This window comes from Sparus aurata, chromosome 7 (assembly GCF_900880675.1).
Source record: "Sparus aurata chromosome 7, fSpaAur1.1, whole genome shotgun sequence".
Classification (NCBI taxonomy): Eukaryota; Metazoa; Chordata; class Actinopteri; order Spariformes; family Sparidae; genus Sparus; species Sparus aurata.
The window spans coordinates 19,416,463-19,437,112 of NC_044193.1; the positions used below are offsets into that span (position 1 = coordinate 19,416,463).

The 20,650-nt window shown below is 45.8% G+C and overlaps 1 protein-coding gene across 3 annotated transcripts in view; it reads left to right on the top strand.

The window, feature by feature from the left end:
• rerea (arginine-glutamic acid dipeptide (RE) repeats a) overlaps positions 1–20,650 on the top strand; it is a 135,655-nt gene that overhangs the window by 66,656 nt on the left and 48,349 nt on the right. For all 3 annotated transcript variants that reach the window (XM_030422327.1, XM_030422330.1, XM_030422328.1), the window contains one exon: positions 158–228. In XM_030422327.1, the coding sequence (XP_030278187.1) occupies positions 158–228 (71 nt within the window). The remainder of the gene's footprint in view (positions 1–157; positions 229–20,650) is intronic.

Below are 20,650 nucleotides of genomic sequence, written 5' to 3' on the forward strand. Positions count from 1 at the left end.
ATTTGACTCAAGGAGAAAAATGTCTTTTCAGCAGAGGTAACAGCACGCAAAATAATATATAACTGAGTCTGGCTGTATAAAAACATGAAAGCCGTGAGAAGTGTGAACATCTTCTTTCCAACTCACATTCTATTTTTTTCTTTACTCTCACTTGCAGATTGTGTGTACATTGAAAGTCGTCGGCCCAACACTCCCTACTTCATTTGTAGCATTCAGGATTTCAAGCTGGTGAGTAACTTTTTTTTTTTTCACTTCCTGTCTGTCGTGTTTCATGTACTCCTGTCCTCACACTGACCCCGGCGTTCAACGCTAATCCACTCACCCATCCTGTGAGTCCCAAGGCTGGAGAACAACACCACTGTTGTTCTAGTGCGCAAAAGTGCCCGAGGCAATCAGGGGTACGATAGTTTGTGCGCCATAATTAGGGGATATGGGTGCAGAGTTGCACATTTTTGTTGTTGTTGTTGTTGTTGTTGTTGTTGATGAGAATTGAATACAAATCATGGTTAAAAATGTACGATCTATAATAGGTTTGTTTGCTGAGGTTTGTTTTTAAAGCGTTATTTGGCAAAATAAAACTCCCTCTGACGATCAGGGTTTAATATTAACCACCTTTGCGATCCCCTGGCGGTGCAATAATGCTTTTAATGGAAATAAAGATGTTTGTCGATGCACTTAATTGATTTAATGAAGGAGGCCTTCACCAGTTTTCAATTGATTTTTTTTTTTTTACAACCTAATGTGGCCAAATTGCCTCTTTTGCTGAATAAAGAAAGAAATTAGTTTTTAATTTGCTGCAGAGAACAGCTGATTCATCAGGCTCGGACGGCGTAGTGAAGTGGCTTCTCTGCAACAGGATACCTGAAATGTTTCACACACACGCACACACACACACTTACTTACTTTTTCCCACAATGCTTTCCCTGTTTGCTAAAGGGGAAGGCAGATCTGAGTTTAAATGCTTTGCTGCACTGTACATGTGTTTTCTCTTGACACATTTGCAAGTCAAAATTCTCCAAATGAGACATCATCATTGAAGCCTGAAATCCTTTATGCAACTGAAAGTTACCATTTTTAATTGTGTTCCAGCTGCAGTGAACACATTTCTGTGCAGGTTTGCAGTAATGTGTGGCTGCCATTTAATATCCAAAGAGTCCTGGAATATGTAATCTATGGGTGTGTGTTGTGGCATCTAACCCTGCTGGAGCGAGTATTGCCTGTCTTCTAACAGATTGGTTGTCTAAGCAGAGCTCAGAGGGCGGCCAGGCCCCAGGGGGCCAAAGTAATGGCTGCCAACAGCCAGGGTGATGATGGGAGGTCAGCTCAGAGGCCACACACACCACTTTTGAAAAAGGTGGAATAGTGTGTGTATGTATATATTTATGTGTGTGTGTGTGTGTGCATTTGAGTGCGTAGGCACATTTGTTTCATGTGTGAATACTTCTGTGTGCGAGGGGCAGTCGTTGTGTAGACGAGGGTTTAAGGTGAGCTGCAGGCCTTGCAGCAGGGAGGACAGCCAGGCCCCACAGCAGCAGGGCTTTAATCGGATTGCTGTTGGAGAGTGCTGAGGACGGCAGGAAGCCCTCCTCGTGCACGCACATGCGCACACACACCCTGCTTGCACAAAAACCCACGCACCTGCACCTTGATTAAGAGCGCCAGAAGAGGTCTGGGGCAGACAGAGGTAATTGTCCAGGGAGAGATAGAAAACTGGCTCCATTAGCTGACCCCTCTCTCTCTGTCTTTCCTCTCTCTCTCTCTCTCTCTTTCCCTCTCTCTCTCTCTCTGTCTCTCGCCCTCTGTTGCTCCCTCCCCCTATCCATCTGTAATTAATGAACAGCCATCTGCATGCCTGTATGTGTTTGAGCAGACTGTACCCTTGTCCTCCTATGTTAAAACAACAAGCCCCGCTGGCTCTCTAAACAAGTACAGCGTTTTTCAATGAGCTCGCTTTGTCGCCGGGCTACGACTCACAAAAGACTGGCACTACGCTAGCTACATCTAAAACTGGTAATCTGTATTTACTCGACCAGGACTAAATCCTCTTTTAGGATGATAGCTGATTTAGTTTGTAATTGCACACGTTGGTTTAAACAGTCTAGCTGGCCAACCCCTCGATTCTACACCGTCACCCTGCTCTGAAAACTGGGGCGCATTATTGTGCCTTTGGGAAAAACAGTTCAGACGCTCATTCTGCTCCTTGTGGACAGCGTAATCTCATTTCCTTCTGTTGCCACAATATATCGAAAAGGAGAGACAACAGGGCAACTTGAGATCCATGTAGACGTCAACTCATCCCCTCCAACCCCCCCCCCCCACAGTTTTTCTTGCTGCACAAATTATCGATCAACCCCCCTCTGAAGGGGGGAACCGGGCTTCGGAGCAGAGGGGGAGGAAATTTCATTGGTCCTGAACCAAACAACCTCATCAATATTGCCCCCTCACGCACCCCTTCTCCTCTTTCCTGTCTCCCTCTCTCTCCCTCCTTAGTCTTTAGGCTGTAACGGTCTCACTCATGTACTTTATCTAATGACCTGTGAATCCAATTAGTGGTGTGTAGAAATCTTGAATGCAGCCATCAATCTCTCCTGCGTGGGGAAGAACAAGGATTGAAACCCGCCTCTGTATGTTATATCTTTCGCTGCGTCGTGATGATTCTGAGACCCATCTTGTAGCATGTCTGCACGCTTCCTTGTTGCTTGCACTCATGCACACACACGCACAGTCATTTAGCAATAACACATGCGAAAAACAAATCGATTCTGCCCCATTATTGGGGTCATTTTTGACTTGAATGACAATCATTCCCCCCCACCCCCCCGAGTGTGTTTACTCAACAGTGGCAGCAGCTGTGGGTGCCCACTGTAACCTCTGTGACATATTGATCCAGGCATATAGATTTCAGACTCCTCCTGCCTTTCTCCTAAAATGTCTGCCCAGATACAGAGGTGACCAGTAGGAGGCCATTTTAACGGGGAGAGCAATGAAACACAAGCAAGACTCGAAATGGAGCCACTGTTGGATATTGTTACTAAAATAGGAGAAGATGGAAAAACACAACTGAATAATCTGCAGATTATCACAGTGAATCATTTAAAAATCATTTAAAATTTCATCATCACAATTTCCCAGAGCCCAAAGTAACATCTTTTCAAATCGCCTCTTCAGTCCAGCCAACAGTCCAAAACACGAAGACTCTTTATTTACTGTCATAAATACAAAGAAATGTTTGAGGTTATCTTACAATCCTTACAGTCAAGGAGGCTTTTTGGCTTGAAAAATGATTAAAAGGATTCATCAATTACCAAAATAATTGCCAATTTATTTTCTTTCACTTATGTGGCCAACGGTCCTCCAGTTTGTTTTCCCTAAAGAGTTGGTCTCAGTTTACACCAGGTGGCATGACCTTGTAATGTGTTGTCAATCTATATTTAATGAGTAATGCAGTGAGCCTACCGACTGTAGACATATCTGTGTGTGTGTGTGTGTGTGTGTGTGTGTGTGTGTACAGTTTGTTAATCATCATATTTATGTTCCTGTGTTGCAACTTCTTTTATCACAGTACATTTTGAGCAGATATTTATCTGGTCCAACACCACACATGCACACATACAGCCCGCTGTGAGTTTCCTGTTGTTGAGACTTGAGCACGTAAGACAATAAGCCATCTGACAGCGACTGAGCACTGAACAATCTGCAGCCGTATCTGCCCATTGACCCTGGCTTCACCCATCCATCCTGCTTTCTTACCTCGATTGTCTCCTCTGTCTCCATTTCTCTCCCACTCACTCTCTGCACCTTATTCCCCTCCCTCAACCCCACTCCTCTTTATCTGCTGTCACTCACTTCCCTCCCTCCCTCCCTCCCTCCTCCCTCCTCCTCCCATCCCATGTTCTAGTCATTGTGTCCATGTCCTCGACGCTCATTGACACCCCCCCCCCCCCCCCCCCCCCCCGGTAGCCTCCCTCTCTGCTTGTATCTAACCTCATTTGCTGTTATTGGCCAAGTCAGCTGTGTTACATCCTCCCTCCCTCCCTTCCTTCCCCAGATCCCTCTCTCTTACTCCCTCTGCTTTTGCCCAGCATCCCTGTCTCCCTCCCTCTTTCGCTAATGGAGTGATTGCCGCGTTTTTCCCTCCGGGAACGTGGGATTGAGGAGCCCAGTACACCAACACACCCAACTGCAGCCTCTCTCTCACTGTTAGCCACACACACGCACACACGCACACATCTCTACTTCTGGATCTCCCTGCTTATGGACATTTAATTAGATGCCATGTACAATGCAATTATCTTGCCAGGAGTCCAGCTCATATGTTGCAGCCCTGATCAGCTTAAAAGGATGAGGGATTTTCTTTGTCATAGAACCAGTGTACTGTGTGTGTATCCGTGTCTCTTTGTGTGTGTGTGTGTGTGTGTGTGTGTGCGCGCGTGCGTGCTGTATTGGTTTGCTTTTTGTGCCTCTCATCTTGGCATCAGTTTATAGACACAGTGTTAGGTTATAGTCATCTCAAGGTTGAGCATGCTCAGTTTCCTCTCTGATAGGTTTTTCATTCACGCGTGTGCAGTGGAAACACGCTGCGTCGGAGTGCGTTTATCAAAAATGTCCACATGTGCGCGTCCTACTAGTGTTATTGAGATTAATCGATCTAATTAATGAGATGTGTAAAAACGAAAAAGGTGTGCCTGGAAAAGAAAACAAATTGACTATAAACATTAGCTTTATTGATTAGTGTTTGGCCTTGTAGCCTACATGCTTGATTTGTGTATGCTGGGTTTGTATGACCTCTGGATACCTAATAGGTCTGCAACTTTATTATTATTATTTTTATTATCGATCAACCTGCCGATTATTCTCAAGGTAAATCGTTTATTCTATAAAATGTCAGAAATTGTGAGAAATGCTAATCACTATTTTCCAGACCCCCAAAGTGATGTCTCCAAATTGCTTCTTTTATCCAACCAACAGTGCAAAACCTAAAGACTCTATTTACTGTCACAAATGTAAAGAAAAGCAGCAAATACTCACATTGAATAAGCTGGTACTAGTAAATGTTTGACATTTTTCCTTGAAAAATGACTTTAAATGATTGAACAATTATCAAAATAGTTGCTCTATTGCCTTTTTATCAAGGTTGCACATGGTAATTATCAAGCCCGTCCAATACTGGATTATTTGGACTGATGCCGCTATTAGGAAGTAAATATCACACACAATTTGTAGATGGTCCCTGAAAGGATGGGGATATGTAATGTAGGGAATGTGTTTTATGGTTTAACAATAAACCTAATTGTGTAATTAACCAGTACATTTCTCTGGGAATTTTTAAAGTCAGATATTATCCCAAGCTTCTTTTCCTGCATTATAATCTCCCCAAAACAGTTCTCATATCACATATTGAACAATGTGCACACCGATGACAATATAACTGTGACCGGCCAATATCCAGTGATAATATTATAATAAATTATTTGGACTGAAATCAGCAGTGTCCTCATCACTTGTGTTGTTAGTGTATCCTAGCAGTGGGATCTTACCATATATACTCTCTCTTAAATGGCAAATAAAGCATAAATGTTATTCAGCTTTCTAAATTAATGTCAGCTCTGTGTTTATCTGTTGCCTTTATCAGCTGCCATTAGAATTTGTGAGACCTTTGTTTTTTTTACTTCGTTTTTAACTATGAATAGCATGTGTGATTTTCAGATGCTCACTCAGCCGTGTGACAGGTGAACTTATCCGGTGTTTGTATAAAATCGCCTTGTTTTTTTTTCCTGCTTTATTTGATGGATGGAATTAGAAAGCCAAAACACCTAATTAGCAGGTAGCCTGAAACTGATAAAAACAACAATTATTCTTGTGGAGTTTCCTACATTTTTCACTCAGCATTGCAACAAAGCTCAACTATTTATATTAATAGAAAACAATGACTGTGAATGTGCTGTCATGTTTTTAATTATGGGCAAAATTACATGCAGATTTATAAAATGCCACAGATGAAAATTTCCAGGCAGTAATTTATCTAGCTTCTTCTTCTGTGGTTAAGAGATTTTAAATACGATCCAAACCTAAAACAATGGTGCAAAAAATTTAATCCCACAAAGTTCGGATTATATTATCAACCAGGACTAATTCACTGCCCATGTGTGGTTACATGTGTATTCAACATGCCTGTTTGTGTTGGATAGATGCAGCGGCGTAGCTTTCCCACTTGTCATGTAAACAGCATGTGTACACCTCCGCTGTGCACACAAACCCACACACAAACGCACAGAATGTTAATAGTATCTCACAGAACTGTTTCCTGATGGGTTTAGCTGGTGCTTATCTTACAGCCTTGGAAAATGCCACCTATTCAAAGCCCGTAATTAAAAATGTTTGATAAAGATGCAAATATATGTGCATAAATACGCATGCTTAACATGAGCAGTTATTAGGTTTTCTGTGGAGCCGGAGTACAGTCCTAATGGAATCCAAAATGCAGAGAATTAGCTTAACAATGAGATCCACTAGCTAATTAGCTTGCGGCTAGCTTGTCTGCGCATATTCAGATCCATGCAAAGAAGAAGGGGGAGAAAAAAATCACTTAATATACAATGTGGCATTGGTAAGTGGAGTTCCCTGCCATCCCTCTGATCCCTCCTCAGATATTCATATAAAGCTACAGTGTCACAGTGACTTTAGATGCATGCAGCAGTCGATGAAAGGAAGATTGTCAAGATTGTAATGCAGAACGTGTGCGTGTCTTTTTCGCCAAAAAGTCTCTGATTGGTGCTGAGCCATCAAGATGGTGGTAAGAGGTTGACTAGACAGGCATCACTCGTCTCTTGTCACTGCCTGGAAGGCTGACTTCCCTCTTTTTATCTCCCCGTTTCTCCCTCCGCGAACACCCTCCACCCCACCCCCATCGAACATTTTGAAATGCAATTATGGATCAGTGAGCACCGCCATCAGTCGCACTTCTTGTTAATATTTATCGAGTGGAGCAGCAGCCGCTGCCATCTCTTGAGAGAGGGGCGCTACCCTCATTAGGGGCAATTTTGTATGTGTGCCTGCGTGTGTGTGTGTGTGTGTGTGTGTGTATGTGTGATGCTCAGCTCTTCCTTTCATTCCACGGTCCACTCAGCTGCTGTAAGCGAACTGGTCCATTTCACAGACATGAACATGTGGAGGTGCAGCCTTTCGCTGTGTGTGTGTGTGTGTGTGTGGCCGTCTTAAGTGTCTGCTTGTCTCTATGCTCTCTGTGAGGAAGCAGCTTTGACAAGGGCATCTCGGTGTCTATAGACATGGCCGGCCAGCCGAGCCTGCTGCAAGCCGTTTGATTGAAGCATTCTGCCTGTAAGGTTCCCCATTGAGTAGCAGCCTTAAAGCAATAGAACCACAGCACAACAGCTACTAAACTGTGAATGGCCATTCTTTGTCACTTACCTACAAAAGGAAAACAGACCACAAATTGCTGCTGACATTATATTTCTTAACTGCGGTAGGCTGGAGCAGGTTAACACGAAGTGGAATAATGTTTTTGATTTGAGCAAAGTAATTCTGCTCAGATTACCTGCTTTTATTTGACAAATAGCCCCCCTCCTCTCTCCTCCCTCACAGCTGGCTGTGACCAGACCCTGTGAGCAAAGGATTTTTTTACTGCTGCTTTGGCAGGATTGGGTGACTTTCCCCATTGTGACCGTTTTGATTAATGCTCCTTTATGAGGAGGTATGCACCCCACCAATCCTGCCCTCCCCTCTCTTTCCCTCCCTCCCGCTGTCCCCGCACACTTGAAATTTCACTGAGGTGAAGCTATTAATGCCGTTCTTTGGAGTAACATTAGGTCATTTAGATGAGGTGTCGGGGTCACTAGCTGCAGCAGCTGCTGTTTCTGTGCAAGCATGTTTCTTAGGCAGACACAATCTGCGGGTCTGACAAGTGCGAGCCCTCCTCTGGTGTCAGTTTGCCAGCTCTGTGCATTTCTCAAATCAGATGGAGACAGGCACGCATCTCTCAGACAGCTACACAGCTCTGTCTCTCTTTGGGGAGGCAGGTGAGATTGATTGTCCACACGAGCGCAGCGATGAATAAATACAGCAATACAAATGGCATGGTTGAGATAACAGCACAGTTCAGACTCAGCGAGCGCAGGAGGCTGTATTCAGCTCTGCTCGTGGGTATAAAACCAAACCTACCCAAGCCTCCCCTTGGCTCCTCACTTCCTCTCTCCCTCATATCGCCCTCTTTTCATCTTTTTGGACAGATAACGCTTTTTTTCTCTCACCCTCACTGCCCTCCCTGTGCATTAGCTAAATGCTGCTATGGAAACTAGTTGTTCAGCCAATAGGATGATCTCTTTCTCTTGGATAGAAGACGGGCGGGGAGGGAAGTAGAGACAGACTGAAATCAAAATGGGGTTTGGTGTGTGTGTGTGTGTGTGTGTGTGTGTGTGTGTGTGTGTGTGTGTGTGTGTGTGTGTGTGTGCGCGTGTGTGTGTGTGTGTGTGTGTGTGTGTGTGTTTATGAGTGGTGATTACCTTCCCAGATGGAGAGGGTGCATCCTCTGGACAGTGGGGGTTGGTTGGGCTGAAGGGCCAGGCCAGCGGCCACAGCATTTTCATAAGACTCTTTAAAAGCTCAATCAATAGCCACCTCTTTGACCCACCACTGCTAAATTATTCAGCAGTGAAGCCTTTTGCCCACTCTTCTCCCTTGGAGTTTCATTAGTTGAGTTTACTTTCACCGGCTTGGCTGTATCTCTCTCTCACACTTGCACATACACACAGATGCATGCAAATTTGTCACGTCATTTTTCAGCGACAGCTGACATTTGAGCCCTGCATATATATCCAAGTGCTAATTTCACCCCTTGTTGCTGAGTTGTTGAAATATTCAGCGGCTCCTCTGACACTTTTTTTTTCTTCCTGGCACATCACAAGTGAAAATGTCTCCTCTGATGTCTTCACTAACATCTGAAGCAAATTCACTGCGCTCCGGCTCGCAGCACTACACTTTATCTTTAAAGCAGGAGAGCAAACAGACAGTGCTATCGTCTTTGGCACCGGCTTTGATGAGAAAGTGGGAAAACAAATGTAGCAAAGACGCAGAGAAAGGCAGGTAGAAACTGACACTCTCAAAAACTTGCAGGACTTTCAACCCGGTCGCTGTGTATGAAAATAATGACAGGGCCTGTTTCATTACCTGACCAGGTCTTCCTGTTCAAATGAAAGCAGTCGACTCCTCCATAGGGGGTTGACTCTTAATTAGAGGGTGAAGGGTCCTTTGAAGTAGGCTAATGTTTGTAGCGTCTCACAAGCTCTGGAGCTGCAAGTGAGTCCCTTCATTTTGTTTTGCTGATATCAGATATCTCAAATAGTATCTGTTAGCAGTACAGTATTTGGAGGAGATTGTCTTTGCTGGCCACCCAGCGCTGAGTGTCGTAACCAGACACTAAACACATTTGCGTGGATTGGTCAAGCTTTAATTGGATTGGCCTCTGCTCTGAAAATGGGCGGCTAATTTTAACCCACCTCCTTGTCCCTCTTTCCCACTTTACATTTCCACTTCCCTCCTGTCCCTGATTTTTTTTTTTCTTTTTTTCCCTCCATTCCACCCTCTACTTTTCCTCTCCGCTCTCTCTCAGCTTAAGTGGGTATTTGGCGTGCTTCACCACTGGTTCTCAGCTCAGCTCGGTGTAATTTCCAGCTTGTCCAATGTGTGACATGCCAATAAAAAAAGAATGAGAGAGAACAGGAGAGGAGGAGGAGGAGGGGCCGCGGCGAGAGGGGTAACGCTATGGAAGTGGAGATTTACAGTGGTATCGGGTTCACACGCTTCCACTCAGGCCCTACCTCCCCCACCCTTCCTCCTTCTCCGCTAAAGAACACATGGTGCAAATTAACGCTTGCCAGCAGAGAGAGCAAAGCGAGGAAGGAAAGAGGGGAAGAAGGGCACTGGTCAGAGAGAGAGAGGAGCAGACACGAGAGGAGGAAATTTCAGGGATTGCTGTGAGGTCTGAGGAATGTCTACACTTTGTACCTCTGGAGCCCGCTGCCTCACACAGCCCTTAGAAACAACAGCAACATCACCACAGGCTGCCATCTCCAGCGGCTCCCCTGCAGCAGCACTGCAGTCTCACACAGACCCTCTGACATTTTGTACATGTGCTACAGCTTGACTCGCTGCTGGCTTTATCTCCTCTCCATATCGGAGTGCTTGTTGATCTAATGCAACGCAACTGGCTCACATACGCTCGTGCTTTTGATCATGAAGGGGGAAACATCACTCTCTTTTTTAAGAACTCTCATATCCATTTTTTTCTCGCACAACTTAGCTCGGTCAGTATGTGTGAACGAGAAAAACCTGTTGTCCCTCTAAGACAGAGTTTTATCAGTCATGTCATCAAGATTTAGACACTGGAGCTGATCCATTACCAACGAATAGGAGACTTGAAGGGCTCACAACTCAAGATTTTACACTCAAATGAGGTCTTTTTTAGTAGCTTGTAAAACCGTCTTTATTATTATATTCACTAATATCCCCAGAGATTCACTGAGCACTCAAAAAGATGAGTATCTGCAGTGGTGTATACTGGGGTTGCAGTGACACATTTTCAAGGTATACCTTGGTATGAAAATCACACTTCGTACATTTGCTCATCTATTTATCTATTTACACATTCTCTGTTTGAGAGAGAAGGTCGGCCATTAAAAGGGTAGTGAAACTGACTGGAGGGAGGTTTTAAGTTCTGTACCCAAGTAAATAGTTCCGAGTTACATTCCATTGCTGCTTATTCCACATTTTCACACAAAGGTTCTCATTTTTACAGCAAGTCTATCAGTTCCTTGATTAATAATAATCAGTGTTGTTGTCAGCTCTAAAGAAATCAATTAAAAAAACATATTGGTCAATCCCTAGTGTATACAGTAAAAAATCTGGGATGAACAGGTTGTTCAGATTTGACAGCTTTAGACCATTCTTTCCAGGGACACAGGAGGAGAGGATTGTGTGTTTTCCTGTTCGGTGCGTCACATTTCCGCCCGCGTTGGCTGTGACTGGTGCTGCGTGTGCTTTGATGTGCAAGTCTAAATTGTGTTTACCTGTCTGTCACTGCCAATGGATCACATGGACTGCAGGAACCGCATCTGCAGGGGGCTTGGAAGACGCTTCGGCACACATGCGCACACACTTCATTTATTGTGCGGATAGGTGTTTGTGCACTTTTGGGACTTGCGTCCACACACGAAACACTGCACACTCCATTATTCCTGTGTTGTTGTGTAAGTCGTCTGTTGTGCTTCCCAAAAAACCATCCGGTCCAGACCTCTAAATTTCCAGCCATCTCCACGGCTCGTCTGCGGCACATAGCTCCCTCCCTCCCTCTCTCCCTCCCTCCCTCTCAGCCCCATTTCTCTCTCGAACATCATCTCTGCTGAGATTTCTCGCTACTACCAGTTGATTTTTATTGTTGCCTCGATCTCAAACAGTACACTATGAAGCAGCATAAACACTATCCGCGATGGTAAAGACATTTCCTGGCTTCAAAGGGCTGAGCTGTGCTATCCCCTCAGTAGCTGTATTCATTTCTGCTCCCGCCACGCTCAAACGCTCTTTGTTCTTCTCTTTATAGGAATGTACTTAACAGTTCGGCAGTGTTGTGTTTGTGAACAGAGCCGCCTTTGTTCCAGCAGGCAGTTAACACTTGTGTACGGAGTAGAGGGAGGAAAGTCTGCGTTATTAAGCCTACTGGTAAATTATCTTAATAAAATGATTAAGAAAATACAAACCTCCCCTAAGTCTCTTTTTTTTTTCTTTTTTACTCTTTTTTTTTTTTTTTTTTTTTACATATATACAGTTGTCAAATCCCCACGTCTTTCATCCGATTGCTTCTCCTCTGCCCCTGTACAGTTGTTAAGGCAATCTGTGTTTGGAGCCGATGTGTCCCTTAATTCCTCCTCTCACTCGCTCTGGAGCTAATTGAAATAATCAGAGCTTTTTAAATACATTTTTAATCCAGATGGTGCCGGCTGAGTGTTTATGGTAGGGCTACTAATGCAGTCATCTATATAGACTTTCACAGCAGTGTCACGACAAGCTAACCTTGGGCTATTGAGCTTAACAGCCCATTTATAGATTGCCATAATGCCCTCCCCATTTGAGGGTGAATAACTCTTTATAGGCTCCCATCATTTTCTTTTTTCATATCTTATGGCACCCCCCACCTTATTCCGTGTTATTTCTCTTCGACTTCTCCTTTCTTCGTCTCCTCTACTGTCTGGTCTGCGTGATGAATCTTGCGCCTCAAGGCATTGTGGGATGGGGTGAGGTGGAGGGGGCTGATTTGGGCCCGTTACCGATAGAGGCCCAGCACGTGGGCATGTCCGAATCGGTTCACACACTAAAAATAAAGGACGGGGGTGGGGGGGACTCCTGTCTCTCTCTCTCCCACCTCTCTGTTTCCCACCTTCGCCCTCCTCTGCAGGTGAAATGGGATGATTTAATGTACGGCCCCGTCGGAGTGGGTAATGGAGTTGGCGGATGAGTGCGAGAGGCTCTTTCCATCAGCCAAGCGAAGGGTGTGTGGAGGGGGGTGTAGGAGGTGATTGAGACCCCCGTCTGCAGAGGTGTGCTCCTTGTACAGACAGCGACCTCTCGTCCTCTCCTCCCCGCAGAGCCAAGATACACACATTTACACAAAACACACACCTCATTTCTTCGACGTGTGCGCCGCAGTGGAGCTCATGCTTAACACTCTTCTAGCTGTACACTTGTGACAGGACCTGTAGGAGACTGTTGGTGCTTGCTGTTAACAGATGGCCAACTGTCTCTTAGAGTATATTTTGGCCCAAAACATCATCTCTTAAGGATCATTAGTATTTTTTTTTTTTTTAGATGCAATCACTTTGACTTATAATTAATCATAATGTTATTTATTTGCTAGCACTGCTTTTGCTGTTTTGCAGCTGCTAAAGGACTCTTCATTGCAAGTGTATGTGAGACTTTTTCTTTAACGGATTGCACACTGAAATAAAGTGACTTTGAGCCTGTCTGGGAGGTTACATTGCCGTGCAATACAAGTACTAATTCACATAGTGAAAGGTACAGAGGGAGAATATTGATTACTACTATTGATCAAACTCACACTGTCCTTGCTCTCTCTCCTGTCTTTGTTTGCACTGTTAACATTTTACATGTTATAGAGCCTCCTTAAAAAACACTCACATCCAGCCTTAAGGCAGACGTATTGGTTATCCTCGAGAGAAAAGATTTAACAGTCCTGCTCTTGTTTGGATGGCTCTCTGAGACTCCCACTTAACTCAGGACACAGCAGCAACCGGCCATAATTAGGTGCAAACAGTTTGCCGCCACGCTAAAATGCCATTTAAATGCCAAATGGCAGTGAGGGTGTGTATAATATGAGGGATCTCTGGCCTGTTGCTGTAGACTCTCGGCTGGATTGTTGCTGCCGCCAGGGAGAGGTTACACAGAGATAAGTGGCTGTTCTTGTGGCGTCAGCCCACACTGCCCCTTGTTAGCTCATCAGCTAGGACTCCCCATCCAAAACCTTAGGCAGGCTCAGCTTTTGCTGTGGAAATTCACTGAAGCCGTGTAGCTCTCCACTCAGCAAGAAGAGCATTTCTTCTTTTATTCCCCACTTCAAATCTGCTACAACTGTACACAGCTGATCTTGTCTCTTTGATAAAGACTTTTGCCTGTGTGGTGCTGACACCCACTCTGCGCCGTTTCATTTAACTGCTTTGACTTTAGTGGGCTAGCTGCTGGTCTGTTGCTGGTGAGTGCAGGCCCATATAAGGAGTGTGTGTGTGAGCTCCGTGCGGTTCTGCACAGAATCACAAGGTGTCTGGAGCCCACCTGTCAAGCCCCACCACAGCCATCTTTAGCAGCCGCCTGACAAAAACCACCAGAGCAACAGCCCAATTTACGCCAGCCTGCTGACGTGCTATGCTAACAAGCCATAACAACGGTATTTATTATGGTAATACGTCATGCTAAGCTCACAGTCATTGGATGCCTTGAATGAAAAGAAGCAGTGTTTTCACGAGGCTGGTGCAGCAGCCGCCGAGCTTTATAGCCTTTAAAGTAAAGCAAGGCTACACTTCCCCACATCCCTATCAGAGACTCTAATGTATGTGTGTGTGTGCTCGCATCACTGTGTGTGAGCAGCCTGTGTAATCACTCCTAGCTGGCGGGCTCAGAGGGAGAGGTGGAATCAATGCAGCAGGCTATGAAGAGAGAAGAGAGAAAGGAGGAGGGGAGGAGATGGAGGAAGCTGATCAATATCATAGCAGCAGGGTGGGGTAATATCCACTTCATGCAGCGCCGCCACAAACGGGGAGGATTGTGGAAGTGTAGGGGGGGTACACGCGGAGGAGAGAGAGCACAAATGAGAGGGAAGAGGAGAGGGAGGGGCGACGGTAAAAAGATGCAAATCTCCGTGGCGCCGGTAAACAAGAGGCTTTGTGTCAATCAGCAGATGAAGTGGCACATTTAGCATTCTCCCCTCTACCCTCGACCATTCCAACACTGCTGGGGATTGTTTGCTCGGCAGCCGCCTCCCCATTGGTCCAGGAGCCGGTGACGGGGGTGTGGCAGCGCGGCGATAATGTATGGGCTGCCGTGGCAATGATACCCGCTGGTTAAGAGAGTCATCAATAACCCCGCCCTGTTGTATTCCACAGACCGTAAGTCAATGTCTGCTGGATCATTTCATCATCAGCCTATCATATCAACCTCCACGCACAATCTATTACAAGCAACCACTCCGTTACAAAGAGCCAGCTGTAAGAACACCTAATCACCCTCCACCCAAGGACAGGTGGATGTCAATCACACCAGCACAATGGAGAGGGGGGGGAAGAGAGGAGAGGTGAGAATCTGCCAACAAAACGGGCTGAAAGCAGCTCACACACAAGCACCAGACTAGCATGCGGAGCTCTCTCTGTACGCCGTCGGTGCTTTGTCATTTGAGGGTTGCGTGCGCCCTACTAGATCTCATGCTGATGCTGATTGCATGGTATGGTGAACTGTGTCTCCTTTCTGCTTGATTTAACTTCAAAGCCACGACAGGGCTGAGCCGAGCAGGCTTCACATTAGAGCTGGGAGACAGGATGTGATGGCGGACAACTGAACTGTATGCTGTAAACGGACACTTCCTGTGCGGTGGGGTAGGAAGTCCCCACCAAACCATATGGTCACACTGGGACGACTTGGTTTTCCTCTCAACGTGTTTGTGCATTTATTCCTCTTCCTCCTCCGTCCCTGTGTATAGTAGCTCGCCCTGAACATGATGTTCCAGCTAATTACATTGACCTGAAGTCTCGTCTAAACGCCTCACAGCTATTCCTAAAGACACAGCGAGATGTGTCACCTTTCAATGACGGTGGCAGGGGGGCAAGCGAGGGGTGAAAGTGAAGCAGTAGGTGACTCGCAGAGAAGAAAGCGCCGTCTCAGACACTGCACTGACCTCTGTCTTTTCTTTCTTCCTCTCACTCACTGCGGGTAAACAGTCATCCCCCTCTCCTCCCTGACAGAGTGAGCTGAGGCAAGTAATTCCCCCGTCTACAGCAAATTCCTTTACCTCCCCTACCCAGCACTGGATGCTGCTGCTGCTGCTGCCGCCGCTGCTGCACAAAGCTAATGCAGTTTGAGCCTGTGCACACGCACTCGTGTGTGTATGTGTGTGCGTGCATGTTCAAAGTATGCTGTTTGATTTACAGGCACACACACAGATAAATGGGCGGAGAAGGGCTTTGATGTGCCTCGGTTGCACAGAGTCGAGATGTTGGTGTGTTGTTCAACCTCTTTGTCTCACTCTCGCGCTCTCTCTCCCTCTGTGGGCGCTGTGTTTGTGCCTGCGATTGTGTGTGAACGATAACCAATGTGTCTGACACACTGTGCTCATCATGACTCCAATGTTTATCCCATGTTTGGCATTAGTGAGTGTTGTTTGTTTAACCATGTGTATTTTATTGTGTCGGTTTTTGCAATTTGTATTTTGCAAGGCGTAAAATGTGTTTTTAATCCATTATATCTTTGGTTTCCTTGCACCTATTGATCCATTGTTTTATCAGCTGAATGTTCTCTTGGTACATTGCCATTATAGTTTTTACAAAAATAAACAAGGAAAGTTTAATCATTGATCAATTTCATTTCATTTCATTGAAGTTAATGACATACATATAATACATGATATCGTGTTTTGGAAGATTGTCAGTGGCTTCCTTCAGTCTTGACAGGTGTACGCAAAAGTGTCTAAAGGATTGTTTTTCCACAGCGTCTTGGCTCAGCTAATGCAGAACAGGGCGTGCGCGGTTTTCCTTCTGTAATGACTTCAATAATTTGTGCCTTCCTTCCCCATTTATCTTCTCTTACACCAGTCATTTTTACGTTTCAGAACCCTAATCAGATAATTAAAAAAATCAGTAGTTTGCTCACAGTGTTGCTATTTTAGTTTCTCCATTTACATTTTTTTTTTGCCTCATTAGCTCCATCCTGCAATACCTAACAAACATGTGACAGTTAGAGATAAACAAAAAAAGCCAAAACATGCCTTGATTTTTTTTTTTTTTTTTTATGCACTGGCACTGAGCTAATCGTGTAGGAGGAATGCATAACAAATTCAGTCAATAATACTATAACAGCGTCGTGAACAGCTCGGCCTTTCCCATCACTTTTGAAAAAACGCCTTTGGACTTCCTAACGGATTTTTATGTTTTGGGTTTATATCCAATAATTGAATAAAGGAGGCACTCAGTCTGTTTGACTGTGGGTTTCAGTTAATTCTCAGGTAGAATTAAACATGGTTGAAACGGAGTGAGATGTGTCGCACTCTATCTCCAATCAGGTTACAATATGGTGGCTGTTATTGCCCGTCTAGACTGAGAGTCATGCAGTACAGCTTCTTCTAGCACTGGGCCCTCCTTGTTATTGCAGCTGTGTTGTCTACAATACATCTCTTGTTGCAGCACAGCAGGAGGCTGCTCAAAGCTTCTGGCGTGTTAGTGTGTGTGTGTGTGTGTGTGTGTGTCACATTCCTCCCAAGCATTCGGCAGTTACAGTTGCTGCGAGTAACCTTGTGATTTTTGTGAGTTCTTACTGTATTCGGTGACAGGCCTGCATAACTTCTGTAAATCTTTTGTTGTTAACACACACATCTTGATAGCCTGCCGCATTTGCATCGACACTGATATGTCGTCACACACACGGATAGGTAATTTGCATGTGATTATTTGCATATTGTACAAAGCAAGCGTGCCTGACAGACCACCCACTGCTCGGCCTGTGCGGCATCTGGCAGATACACAGCTAACATGATGTATTACTGATACGGTCGGTGTCATCGCTAGAGACTGACAGACAGGCAAGGTCACCTTCAGAGGCCGAGATAGCTGGTGAGGAGGGGGGGTGGAGAGAGGGAGAAGGAGAGATGGATATCTTCAGAAGCAGTGGCCAGATAAAACCATACAATCACAACTGGTTGAGCTCATGATGAAACAAGCTCTTCTCCCGCGATGCAGTCTGTGCGGTTTCACGCTTGGCATTAATATCTGTTTGTGCATGCTCACGCTCTTCTTCTCTGGTTATTTGCCTCCGTGTGTGCAGCCACTCCTCTCTCTCCTGCCTGTGTATGTGTTTGCATTTCTTACAAAGAAACTGTCGATGTGTGAGTGTGTGTGGAAATGAGCTCTGGTGCGTGTTAGAAGGATCATAAATATTCCTATTAGCCGTGTATCGATGTGCGCTGACCATACTGAGCAGCGCACACACAAGAAACCCCTCGATTTCTCCGTTTCGATGTCATTCTCAGACACACTCCCCATAGACACTCCTCCGATGGCCTGACAGCTGCTCCTACATAGTGAAAAGTCTTCATACGCATAAACACACGCTCAGCTCCTCCCCCCCATCTTCAGTCTTTGAGGTTGTACACACAACCTGTCCACCCTTCACACACACACACACACACAACACACCCCAACACTTTGCGCGTTTATAACTACTGCGTTTACGTAAATGTTACGCGTGTGTGTGTGTCCGTGTGTGAATCATACCAACGGAGAGATCGATTAGCAATGGCTTAAGGGAGCGTTCTCATTTCCTGTCTTCCATTACAGCACTCAATCAGCCCCACAGCTCCTTCTCCTGCTCATGAGGCTGCCTATACACACATATACACACACAGGGTCCGGATTAGCCGGCTGGGCGTGCGTCCAATTTGACACACACACACACACAGCCTGATATTCATATCCTTTCTGCACGGCCCTCTCCATGGGCAGTCTCCCCCCCCCCCTCCACAGCAGTAGTCCGGTCGGTATTAGTAAGACGTCTCATTAGCTCACCAGGCTATGCTAACAAGGCAAAGCTAACACAATGGATCACAGGCAAATAGCTTTCCAAACAAAACACCAGGCCGTTTAAACACTCCACGCAACACAAAGGAAGCCTGTGTCGTCCTAAGAACGTCGGCATTCCTCAGTCTTATTCCGTGTGTGTCTATTGAGTCTAACTCTGAATCCTGACTCATGGGTATTACCTTGAGACCAGACAAGTCTCTGCTCTCAAGAGAACATCCCAGGCTGTACGCAAACACATACTCGAGCGTGCGCGCGCACACACACAGACAGACAGGAAGCCAGGTATCAAAACTAGATGGCTTTGAAGCGGCTAAATGAAAGGCTGAAGGCAGAAATGACAATGTTTTCTGGCAGGCTATAACTGTATGTCTGGCTGAGAGGGAGAGCTTGGGAAATAAAGTCAGTATTATGATCTGAACACCCAGATATGAGCTCTCCTAACCGCCTCCATCTGTCCTCGCACAGCCTGCCGTTTGAAGTCTCACTCGGATCTGCATTCTAGTCTATACCCTGCTAGTGCTGCAAGGATTTCTGACTGACTGTGTTTCAGGAAAGGAAAAGGAATAAGAAGTGTGTTTGTGTGTAGCTTAAATCAGTGAACACAAGTTGTCAGGTCCTCTGGTGCTCTGTGCCTGTGGTCTGCAGATAATGATCATCATTAGTGAATGTATTCTTCATATCCTCTTCTCCTTTTGCCTTTGACGGCGCTGCTCTCTCCCGTACCATCACTTAACTCGTCTTAAATTTCTTGGCCAAAAAACCGACACGCAGCAGAAGTGTGTTTGAGGCAAAGACAAATATTTGAGTTGGCCTCAGCTGGGCTATTTTATGGAGCGAGCAGCCAAGGCGAGTGTTCTCCATTCTGTGCTGCCACTCTCTGTCAGGAAGCAGGGCAAATGTGGTCAGCATCACGCATTTTTCTCCTTAATTCTGACATTAATTTACATTCTCTCGCAATAAAGGAGAAATGAAGCGTGTTAGTGTTGGACGAGGTAGGACCTCAGATGTGGCGGTCATGTGTGGTGCTTGTGACTCTCCAGTGTGTGAAGTGTGCCTGTGGTTGGCAGTATGATCCACCAATAGTAGCCCTCAAGTCTTAATTAGTGTCATCTGTGAGTTCCATGTGACTCCCCTCTCCTTTTTTTTCCCTTTCTTCTTTCCATCTCTGCCACCGTCCCTTCTTCCTCTGCCTGGGTGACAGGAGGACCTGTTAACATCCTCAGATGTGTTGCTGTGTGTTGTCAATTTGCACGAGGAGTCTGTCGGGAAGTGATTTCCTGCCTGATTCCTCAAAAAGGGGGGCTTTTAAATTTAAGGCAGGCTAGTATTCAAAGGCGCACACACACAGCGCACACAAAGAGCAACGAGAGCAAATCTGCCCACTTTGAATCGGCTAAAGCTCATCCAATCCAATATGGAGCCGGGCTGACAGATGGGCCCAGTGTGTTCAAAGCAGAGGGCGGCGATTTAATATCCAAACAGGTCAAGCCAGAGCGAGGCAGAGAGAGAGACACCCCTGTGTTGGCACGGCGCAAAGGTCCCTGCCAGCACCGCCACCACAGCTGGGACTCACCTCTCCTCCCCCTCTGCCTCCCACACTCTCTCCGTTTGGGGGGGGGGGGGGGGGGGGCAGGCCATGCACATCTCCTCCTCTAACATTGTAATCAGCATTTGTGTAGTGTTATTATATGTGCCTTAAGAAGAGGATGCTCGGAGGCAAAGGCTATCCTTCCTTTCCACCGAGTAGCCAAGCGCTCACTGTGAAGCCCACGAGGTGAGAGGAGGATTGCAGAGTGGATTCCTGCTGCTGCTGCTGCTGCTGCTGCTGCCGCTGCTGCCTCTGACAGCCTGATTTAGAGGTGCTTTTTCTTACCTCTGACACAGAGTCCCAGCCTGCCCCGCTCTACTGCGGGGTTGGGAGAAGAATAGTGGTGCTTATCCTGAAAGCCTGTTATTTGTGTGTGTGTGTGTGTGTGTGTGTGTGTGAGAGAGAGAGAGAGAGAGAGAGATTTGCTTGTATGTGTGTGTTTGCTCACACAGCATGCTGGCATTTCTTTTTAACAACCTCCTTTGTCAGTCACTGAGATGTTGTAGATTGCGTGAGCACAGCAGATCTCTTGTACCTCACCAGTGTAGATTCACACACAAACAGTGTGTCTGTGTGCGTGTGTGTGTATGTGTGTGTGTGTGTGCTGTCGTCCAGATGGAAGTGCTTATTGAGTGCTGGTGTGCTGGCAGATATCTCTGTCTCAGAGAGAGCGGCAGAAAATAAGGGAGAGAAAGCAGGAAAA